The sequence below is a fragment of the Coptis chinensis genome, chromosome 1 (assembly GCF_015680905.1).
Source record: "Coptis chinensis isolate HL-2020 chromosome 1, ASM1568090v1, whole genome shotgun sequence".
NCBI lineage: Eukaryota > Viridiplantae > Streptophyta > Magnoliopsida > Ranunculales > Ranunculaceae > Coptis > Coptis chinensis.
Genome location: NC_141456.1, coordinates 43,715,565 through 43,727,159, shown reverse-complemented (window position 1 = coordinate 43,727,159; position 11,595 = coordinate 43,715,565). Strand labels below are relative to the sequence as shown.

The 11,595-nt window shown below is 37.4% G+C and overlaps 1 protein-coding gene and 1 long non-coding RNA gene across 2 annotated transcripts; both read right to left on the bottom strand.

Annotated features, from left to right (window-relative positions):
* Positions 1-5,371: 5,371 nt before the first annotated feature.
* Positions 5,372-5,800, bottom strand: LOC147524196 (uncharacterized). Its single transcript, XM_086573828.1, has one exon. The coding sequence runs from the start codon at positions 5,798-5,800 to the stop codon at positions 5,372-5,374; it is 429 nt and encodes a 142-aa protein (XP_086429954.1).
* A 2,297-nt stretch (positions 5,801-8,097) lies between these two features.
* LOC147524195 (uncharacterized) lies at positions 8,098-9,612 on the bottom strand. The gene is made up of 3 exons (XR_015196900.1): positions 9,484-9,612; positions 9,208-9,282; positions 8,098-8,488 (listed from the first exon to the last, which is right to left on the bottom strand). It is a non-coding gene; the product is annotated as an uncharacterized LOC147524195 (long non-coding RNA).
* Positions 9,613-11,595: the final 1,983 nt, after the last annotated feature.

Sequence of the window (11,595 nt, the reverse complement as noted above, 5' to 3'; positions counted from 1 at the left end):
CCTTTTATGGGCAATCTTCAGGCATAGTTACTTTATTGTCAACTACTCTCCCTGAACGAAGGGTAATGACGGCATGTAGTTCCCCTGGGTTTATATTACCATTACATTGAATACTGTTTACTTCGAACACAGTGTTTGTTGACTTAGGATTAGGCACTGCTTGACCTGGAAACACGCCTTTTTGGTTATTATTTTGGTTAGGAGGCAGATCAATAACCTTTTGGCACAAATACTGCATCATTTGCATCATTTGTTATAGCATGTTAGAGTTTTGATCATGCTGATCTTTCATAAATCTAGAGTTTTGTTCATTTCGTTCATTCATCAAGTTGGAGTTTTGTTGCATAATTTGATTTTAATGTTGTAGCAAAGTCACTTCTAGTTCATATGTAGATGGTTTAACTGGAGTAGATCCTGAAACTAAGGCTTATTGAGTGTTCATGTCTTGATGTTGATAGTTATGGGTCACGGGCACTAAACTTCTATTTTGGTTACCTAGATGTCCTTGTCCTTGATGTTGATTAAATAGGTTGAAGTTTGTAGTTGTAGGAATCGTTATTTCAGAATGACTATTTCTACAAACCGCGAACACCACGCGCAGCGGAATTAATAGGTGTCCATGATTTGTGATTGGAAAACATACCTTTGAGAATCCGGTTTTGATAACTCTGAGAATCCAAGCTTTATGAATCCGAATCAACAATCAACCCCTTGATCTTCTGTTGTATTCCTTTAGAATAGATTGGACGTTGTGTGGACAATGATCTACCAATCCCCTTCTTTCTCACAAAGCTAGATCCAATTTTGGATCTATCCTTCCTTGCCTCTTTTTTTGTTTAGATGAATAGTGAATTTCGGCCAGAGAGAGAGTATTCTATTTATAGGCTACAACAGGGACCATGAGGAGAAATTAGGGTTGGGCCTCTTGAAGGGCTTGGGCTTCCCATGTTCGCCCAGAACACACGGCCCAAGTCCGTCAACAAATGGCTTATTCCACTAAAGGCCATTGTTGCACTACCACCCTAATCCCAAATTACATGTCAGCGTTTATGGGCTCCATATTATATGCTCGTTGATCTCCCCGTGTTTAAGATATCGAATGTTCATTGATTAAGTCAAGTTACTGACAACTACATTAATCAACTTCTTATATCCTTGAGTAGTACCACTCAACCTCATTGTCATGTCGAAATAAATCCACCTGCAGGGTTTACATGACAATCTTTTTGAGCTCCTCAAGGGGACATCATCAACCTGACTTCTTGCGGGACACGGATTCTTTCTATAATCAACAGCACACCTTACATACAATATCATTACCCAATCCATTGGGTTTGTTGATTCACAAATGAATCTCACTCATTGATGATTTAAAGTAATGTACAATGCATGTAAGTGCCCGTTATTATATCCGGATTATGAGGACAAGCATCCATAATAATAGAGGCGTTTGTTCTCTTATATAGTCAGTATAAGGAGAAACAACCTCACTTGGTCATATTCAATACACACAAAGTGTACTAGTGTAATCCTATAGTCAAGATAGACTAATACCAAATTATACTACAACCGTACCAATGGTTTGTCCAAATCCATCTAGGTTGTGAACGATTACTTATACTTTATAAAGTACTGATGATATGATCTTCTGTGTGTTCACACCATATCATCTACGACATAAAGTATTAGACACATGCATATAACTAATAACATATATAAGATGCATAACATTTGCCCATATGATTCTCATTCAAAATATAAAGAATTAGAGTTAATACAAAAGTAATGTTTTTAGTATATAACCCTATCAGTAGTAGGTCTAACATTATGATTATTAAAACCTAGAGGTGTATTTTGTTGTAGTTGATTATAATTAGTGTTCTGCCTTCATTGTGTGTTAGGGTTGTTATTAAAAGCGCAGACATTGTCTGGCTGTGGTGGTGGATGTTCATAGACAGGAGGACAATAGAAGTCAGAATGCTCAAGACTAAAACAAAAATTACAATGAGGAAAGTTGATGTTCATGACTGGAGTGGATTTCGCTTCTTGTTTATGCACAGAGAGGGCATCGACCTTTCGAGTAAAGGACTCAATTAAAGTTTTAAGTTTAGGATCTTGGTTTACCTCAAACATACTGGCTGCCTTAGCTATAGACAAAGAAGGGGTGGAGCGGGAGTAATTGTTACCTCCTCAGTTGTTACTTTTCTTGGATTGATTATCTAAGAAGTTATATGCATCTGTGGCTCCTTTACCTAGGAAATTACCTCCGTTTATGATATCTAAAGTCTCCTTATGGTGTTGGGATAGGCCTTTGAAAAAGGCACAAACTAATGTGTCTTTACTAAGATTATGATGGGGACGACATTCTACTAGAAGATCAGTGAAACGATTTCAAGCCTCAGAAAAAGATTCATGAGGCTTTTGGTGAAAGAAATGAATATTTTGAAGCATTTTGTCAGTCTTCTGTGGTGGGTAGAATTGTTCCACAAATAATTCAACTAGTTTTTCCCATGTGCCGACAAAGTTCGGCTTTTGTGTTGTTAGCCAAGCAGTCGCTTTGTCAGCTAAGGTGAAAGGAAACACCCTTAGCGTTATTTGTTTAAGACTTACGTTAGGATGATGAAATGTGCTAAGAACTTTTTGTATCGATCCTATGTAAGTGTTGATAAGGCTTCTCATGGTCTAACTCATGGAAAATAAGTAGCATATTAAATATATTGGGGGGGATTCTAAAATCTCCCGTAGTATCTACAAGAATGATGCAGGAGTCAGGTCTATCATTTAAAGTCTTATAAAAATCAGAGAGGGGTCACTCTGCTATTTCTTCACCCATTACTACAGATGTAGTGTTGGTGGGATGTTGTGTGTGTGGTGATATGTGAATTTCTAAATAGGCGATTATTTCTGCGTCTACGAGAAACTAATATGGCAGGTTTATGTGTACCAAATTTTAATCTCATGCAAGTTTTAAGTCTAATAGGCAATTCCTAACGAGCATGCAAAAATAACCTGATTATTACTAGAAATAGAATCCTCTTACAGTAGATGCGAGGATGTAAAGAGGTGTTACTTGAACCGTCCTTGCTACGAGTATAAATAGCGCCAAAGCACGTCTTATTGTTACTTGAACAATTATACGAGTACTGGTCCAGGTTCACGAGGTGGATTGTGAAGTCCTGTAAAAAGTTTAACCTGATTAGTGTTAGAGTTTAAGAATAAGGTTCATGCTTATTACTATGGGCTTCGTGTTAGGCCTGGATGTCAGGCCTATGGAACCGGCTTTGGTAGTGGGTGGGCTTACTAATTTAAGTAATATTAATTTTTTTTATATTTTTATCAAACCAACGACCAGGCCTCTTAAGAATTGAGGGAGGTTGTTCATGCGTGCACGTTCCTTAATTAAATAACCCCAATTCTTTGAGTTTTTTAGACACCGTCTAGTATGAAAAATTAATTATAAAATATGAGTAGTTGGTGGGCATATGAGTATTGTATTGTACTCATGACGTAATATTGTAGTTATTGTAAAGAAATTAATTTATTCTATTTAAACTAGGGAGCAGGCGCGCTCGAAAATAGGCTAAATTGGGCGTAGGTCGCACTTAGGAGAAAGAGCGTGGAGCACGCTGTAAACAGGCAAAATGAGGGCGCGGGCTCGCTCTCAAGTAAATAGTGAAGGTTGAATTTTTTAGGGTCAAGTCACGGGGGTGCAAGGAGTTGGTTTCTCAACTCGGTATGCACTCAAACAATAGCAGAAATAAATTGGAAAAATACAAATAGTAAAAACAGTAGAGAATAGTGAAAACAGTTTTGCGTAGTTTTAATTTAAACACGCAATACGTAAAGAAGCAAGATGGCAAGCGGCGCCATTTGATAAGTGAATTTAATTAGATGTAAAAACAGTGTTTCTACATGATATGCTAAAGTCATTCTAATCAATCAATATATTATACTCTCAATATCATATATGTGATAAAGAGGAGAGTAATCGTTTTCGATCCACTCTTGTTTGTGCGTACTTGTAAATGAATCTAGAATAAACTACTATTAGGTTAGTTATCGAATTGTTTGTTGATCCCTAGTGAACACCAAGTCATCTCTAATCATGGCTTCACTAGCATAAGAGTTTAGCTCCCCCACAAATCTCTTTGATGGTGGCTCTAAACTCTAGTTCAACTCTTATGATTTTTATCGCTAAGAAATCATGAGAATCAAACTTTAAACGCTATTCTAAACAACAACTATTCTAATTAATCAATTATCCTCACATGGCTTAATTAACCCCCTCTAATGGAGGTTTTAACCTTGTGTCATCGGATTAATTAAACTAAAACAATAAAGTAAAGACAAAATGTAAAGAAGAATTGAATATAACTAAAGCTTTTATTGAAAGTTTTAATGGTGGCTACAAACCCTAATTCTAAACTATACTAAACTAAAGAAAGGGGGAGGGAGAGAGAGACCTAACTAAAACTAAACTAATGAGGGAGTAGCCAAGTTAGGTTTAGCCTTAATCCTATTTATATAGGAGAGAATTAGGGTTATATTTTTGTGCTTAGGCCTAGAGGCTAGACTTTAGGCCTCTAAAGTGATCCCAAAGTCCATTAGGTTAAGTCTAAAAGGGCTAATTCTGCTGAAAATTACTTCAGTACCCTTTTAGTATACTTTTACAGCTTTGATTTGGGTAAAGTTGGATCCATTGGATAGCTTATTCCGAGTTGGTCGTTTTGACATAAAGTAGGCCCAATTCTGAAGTCTGAGTCCAAAGATACGCATTTTTTAAGTTCTGATGACTTTTTGCCCTTTTTCTACGCGAATTAACTTTGACTTCCGGAAGCTTTGACTGGGCTTGAAAAAGTTTTTTCTTCTTGATTCTTGGGCTTTAAACATAGAACTATTATAGCAATCATCTTGACTCATTTTCTATGCAAAATGGCGTCTTTAAGCACATAAACCGCTTCAAGACCTGAAATACACAAAACACATAAACAATACTAACTCTTATTTATTATAAATATAATTGGCCTAAGTAGAATATTATTAAGGGGTTTAAACTACATTTTTGGGTGCTTATCAACACAGTAGCAATGTCATGACCGGGATGTTACCGGAGACGGTCCCCAAACATCAGAATGAAAAAGATCAAATGCACATGGAATACGATATGATGCATTCTAGAAATATAACTAAAACGAGTATGCTTAGACAATGCATAAATGTGACAATGAAACTTATGAGACTTGCAAGCTTTTATTAATTCAGGAAATAACAAACAAAGATATTGGAAGTTAACATGTCCTAAGCGAGTATGCCATAAGTTCAAAGATTGTAAAAAGAAAACATAAGAGCCAGAAGCTGGCAACATAGAGCCTTACAAGGCAGTGATCAGTAGAGGTTCATCACTTTCTACCATAGCATAAGCCTCACCCGGATAGGGTAGTGGAAAAGTACCCAAAATCTGACATCGAAGGGTCTTATACTCGACTCGAAGACCCAAAAGAAACTGGTATACCTGGTCATCTTGTGATGCTTTGTTAAGTTCACTGGCAATAGTTGGAGTCATACCACTAATACTGGCCAGAAATTGAGACTTATAATGAGCTAACTCGTCCCATCCTTTCTTTAGATTACCATGATAAACTTTCACCGAATTGGTCTTTTGGCTAGCATGAGTAACATGCCCATAAATCTCATACTTACGGATTTGGTTTCGAGAATGTGCATACATCTCATTTAACCCACCCCATAAGCCATCTACAGTATCATAGAACATAAACAACTCATAAACATCAGGCTCCATAGAATTAAACAACCATGTTAAGATCTCACATCGTTCAGTGTTAGTTCCATTCTTCTAACTTGACAGTCTCTGCTGCAGCTGATTTTGGCACCGTCCCCTGTAACCAGCCTACCTTCCCTCGAGCACCAAGAAACAAGTTAACTAAGCGTGACCAAGCTGGAAAGTTATTGCTATTAAGCAATGAATTAGTAATACGATGAATAGATGAACTAGAAAATCCATCAAAATTGGATAGTGCAAATGTCTTAGATATTGTCATATTGGTTGTCATCATAAATCACCAAGTGCAAACAATGGCAGCAGCAAAAAAGGAGGACTGAGCCCCAAATCCGTAGAAAGTCTTGATAAAACAAGACACCGAATAAAAAGATTGTTGCACTAAAAAAAGGCTGAGAAACAGCAACAACAAACAAAAAAAATGGCTACTTGATCACCAAAGTAGCCTAAAAAAAGGGAAACGAGTTTAAATAGAAAAACTCGTCTACACATTAGGTGGAATGAAAGAAAATTACTAACCCAGAAACCGAAGAACCAAAACTGATCATCTATATATATATATATATATATATATATATATATATATCATTAGGGGGATGATGGTGGAGGTTGTGGTGGTGGAAAGAGATGGGAAGGGGATGGTGGTGGTGGTGGTGATGGTGATGGGAAGGAGATGGAGTTGGCTCCGATACCAACTAGCTAGTTTTGTGTAAGGCTTGTCTTCATATAAACCTTCAAATACTCAAATAACAATAAGAGAGTGGATCACCAAGGTCACCGCCACCGAGTTTTTTTCCCGAGGCAAATGTCGTTTTTAAGCCATAATGATGTAGTGAGTAGCTCTTATGTCAAGGAGAATGACCAAATGTAAAGATGGGGATCTAGCTGACTGACACTAGTTTTGTGTAAAGGCTTGTCTTCATAATTAACAGAGGCCATATTTTTTTTATTTTTTTTAGATGAGGCCATATTTATTAAAGTGGGAGGAGATTACAATAGAAACAACAAGAAATAAGCCGCCCAATTTCTAATTTTAATAATAATCTAGGACAGCTGGGTTTTGAAACCATTGATAAGGACATTTTTTGGCTTATAACTACTAGAAAAATCATACTTCACGTTTTAATTATTAATAAGGACAGACTTGACTTTTTAATTTTTTACACTTTCCAATTTTACGCTTCTATGTTTGGTATGCACTAACGTCTGGGCATACTTCGCATACCAAGAGGTGGTATACACTAACACTTGTGCATACCATTTTCTCTATGATGTTTGGTATGCACAGACGTCTGTGGATACCTCGCATACCAAGAGGTGGTATGCACTGACACTTGTGCATACCATTTTCTTTATGATGATTGGTATGCATTGACGTCTGTGCATACCTCGCTTACCAAGGGTTGGTATGCATTGACATCTGTTTATACTTCGCATGCCCAGAGGTGGTATGCCCTGACACTTGTGCATACCATTTTCTTTGTGATGTTTGGTATACACTGACGTCTATGCATACTTCACATATGAAGAGGTGGTATGCACTTACACTTATGCATACCATTTTCTTTGTGATGTTTGGTATGCACAAATGTCTGTGCATACCTCGCATACCAAGAGGTGGTATCCACTAACACTTGTACATACCATTTTCTTTGTGATGCTTGGTATGCACTGACACTTGTGCATACCATTTTTTTGTGATGTTTGGTATGCACCGACACCTGTGCATACCACAGTACTATTGTCTTTTTCGGAAAAAAAAAAAAAAAAAAAAAAATCAATTATTGTCTTTGAGAGTATTTTTGAAATGGGACAAAACTGAAAATGACAAAATTCGGAAATAACAAACCAAAAAACCCACCCTCATTTTAACATAAACGGGATGTACACTTCTCATATATAATACAATAATCCTACTTAGCAAACAAAAAAAGTTCCTAAACCTGTGCCCGTGAAGGATAGACGAGGCATAAAAAGAATAATAATATGAGATATAAAACAAGAACAGCTGCATTTCTCCAAATACTTACATTAAAGACTGCAATTGTTAATGATTTTATTGGTTACCTTGAAGAAGGAATGTATGTCGACTTTATTCAGCATTTTTCTCATTTGATTTGATTTTTTTTTTTTTCCCCGATATTATTTGATTTGATTTAGAATGAAGCAAAATGCATGCGTTGAGATTCTGTTTCAGAGCCACTGCTATAGGAGCTTTAGTAAATCTGTAGCTCCATATGTTACAACTTAGAAGACATGGACTTCCGGCTAAAGGGAAAATTAATTAGGAACAATCAATTCTGGGCACAATTTCTCCTCTGCTGTTTCTATTCAATTTTGAAGAGAAAATTATTTATATGCATGATCATACATCTATAGACTTGCCTTTACTAGTACAGATTTTAGACATGCTCATGAATTCTAATTGCCTGACTACATCCTCCACAAACTCAGCATTCAAATCTCTGTCGTAAACCTCAAATTGGAAAAGAATACGGGACATCAATTACTATTCGACTCTTTTAACCTCCACAATCGGTTGCGTAATCAATTACTGATGGTCGCCACGGTCTTCCCATCCCCGGTTGCATGAAGAGCAAAACCAAATAGCACCAACTCCTGTATTACACCCCACGTGCGAGAAATCTTGTAACAGAACACTGTTACAGACAACGCACCTTGCACTCGGGTCTGCAAATGCCATATCAAGTATAAGTAATTATTAAGAGATAAACAATGTAAAAGGGGAGTTTGCTTGTAAAATCCACAGAGAAGATAAACATAACACGGTTCAAATAATCTGCAGGTATTGCTGAAGGATCGTAAACTTGTAATTAAGTTTGCTACAGATGTCGTAACATTGTGCCTATGGCAACTAACAGCCTTAATTTGCAGGCTACTACCCATGTAAATTAATACGAAAAGAAGTTAACAAAAAATGCAATAATGACATCAAATTATGTCTAATCCGTGTGAACACCAGAAAGACATCAGGTCTGACGTCCCTTGCGTGCAAAAGCATTTTTGAAACAAAGCAAGGATGAATTGACTTTAAGCACACATAGGAGGCGACATAATACGTTATGAGTTTAGCACATGAGTTTTATGCATTAATTATATCTTATTGAGGTGTTAGCTCTTTATCTCCCCACCACAATCCAAGTGTATGCCCTATTATCATCTGAGGAAGGCAAAAAAAGAAATATTGCAGTGAACAAGGAACATGATTGAGCTACATATGTAGTACTATATGTTTATCTTATTAGTCATATATATTTATATTATTTCTTGGATCGAGCTACACAAGATCGCTTCTTATGTGATATATATTCAAAGAGATACATCATATATGCCAATTAAAAACTAGAATGAGAATGCAGGAAAAATCGTTGGTACTTGTTGTGGATTACCTGAAATAGGATCTGCAGAAGCACGGTTTAAGTACACTGGATTGAGCATCCTTTGACCAATGGCGGATACAGGCACTACAATGTTAGCAACATTAGTATATATAATCCAGTAGGATCTACAATGTCCAGAACATACGCAAACAAGTCTACTGTATTTAAGAAAAATGAATGAATGAACGAATACTGTTATATATTTTGTTATATTTCCACTTCAACAGCTTAAAACTAGAATCCAGAAATACACCAGTGGCTCTAGTCATAGAATTCCTTCAATACCTTGTGTCATTGGATTGGTGGAGTTGATTGAAGAAAACATCCTTAGCTCTGCAGTGACAGGAGGGCCTCAATTTGGTTAACATAGGCAAAATGTTGATGGTGTATGTATAGAACGAACGAAGAGCTGCTGCTCTGACACATTCATTCTGAGTAATACCTTTTATAAGAAAGGACATGGGGAAAAGGATAGTGTCACTAGCCATGAAATATACCTGTAGGGCCATGTGCAGCGGCATTTCCAAAGTTGAATGAAGGTTGTTCATCAATAACGGTAAAACGACCTACAAGAATTGCAACATATATAAGCCCAAAAAGCATTGTGTACAATACTGAGTGGAGAACTGCTGCTGCATCTGTTCTGATATAGTAATAATACAATAACTGACATTTTCCTTTGGAAAAACTATTTTACTGCCACAGAATACCTGCACAATGCATTGTAACAGTAGTAGCGTTTAGTGGTGGAATTCCTTCACCCGTAGTGACATTTGGAATTACGTTGGGGTCACTTGTAACTTCTGTGACGTGGGAATTACCACCTTCAGAACCGTGAGGATGACTGCTGGACCCGGGTTCTAAGTGTCGCCCTACTTCATTAACCTCTCTTTGTTGTAGAGCATTGTGTGTTTCATAATGATGTGAACTGGTAGGTTCTACTCCACGAACCCCTCTTGCATCTATAGTATGTGGAGTTCCATCAGCCCCTAGATCTGCAGTAAAAGGAGGGAGTCAATTTCATAACCATAGGAAAAATATTAATGGCACATATATAGAAAGCTAGGTTATATGGACACGCTATATTTTGAAAAAAATCTGTGTCAAATACGTATCCACGTGTCCGTGTCCGTATCCGTGTCGGACACACACGGACACATATTGTATTTAATTTACCTCGAATTTCTGATTTACCATCTAATTTAATAAATTTATAATTATTAAAAAATTAATTAATTATTCCTATCTGTGTCCCCGTGTCGATCTTCAACTACTCCCCGTATCCGACACCCCGTATCCGTGTCGGACACCGACACGCGTGCCCGTGTCAATGTAACCTAGATAGAAAGCAAAAGAAGAGCTACTGCTTCAGCTGCTATGACACATTCAAGCAGTGCCTTTTACAAGGATTGCGTGAGGGAGAGGATAGTGTCACTAGCCATGACATATACCTGTAATGCATAAATGTTCAGCGTCATTGCCTAAGTTGACATACTCCTCAGTCATGACCAAAGGACCTGCAAGTTTAGCAACACATATGAGCCAAAAAGCTGTGTACATAACTGAGAAAAGAGCTGCTGCTGCATCAGTTCCGATATAGTAATAACAGACAATTTCCACTTGAAAAAAACGAAGATGAGAATGCAGGTGAAGGAAAGTACACTACTGCCAAGAAATACCTGAAGGAACTGGTGCAGTTGCAACAGTAGTAGTGTTCAGTGGTGGAGCTTCTTGACCCGCAGTGACATTTGAAATTACGTTGGAACTACAACTTTGTAAGATGGGGAAAGTACCACTTGCAGAACTGTAAGGATGACTGCTAGACCCGGATTCTAAGCGCCGTCCCACTTCATTAGCCTCTCTCTGTTGTGGAGCATTGGGCGTTCCATAAGGACTTGACCTGGCAGATGCTACATTATGACCCCCTCTTGCATCTCTAGTATGTATAGGTCCACCAGCCCCATGAGCAGATGACGTGTTGTTATTAGTTGCATCTCCAGTTCCGGATTCTTCTGGTCTACCCATCCTTAAGGACACAGAAGTTCAAGAGCCTCTCTGCACCTCTTTCCAGACAGTTGGATATTCAACTCCAAATTGTAGGGTGAATTCTGCTGTCAGTGGCATTTGAAAGAAAATGAAAAGTTAAAAAACAATCTTAATTCTTTCATATTAATATGTAGATTGGGTGTTTTCATAAAGAGATAGGATAAATTCCTAGAATATTTTTCTTATTAAAAACTTTACTAAGCCCCAACACGTATGGATGCACATCTGTCACATAGATGACTAGCGAAAAGGCCGAATATGTGAACTACTCAGCTGAAATGTTCTTATAATGCAAATTAGTACCTAGAACAATATCCAACGAAATGCGCAGAACAATCAGATTTTCAACCA

Coding starts and splice junctions, on each gene's coding strand:
- LOC147524196 (XM_086573828.1), bottom strand. CDS start 5,800: ATGGAGCCTGATGTTTATGAGTTGTTTATGTTCTATGATACTGTAGAT.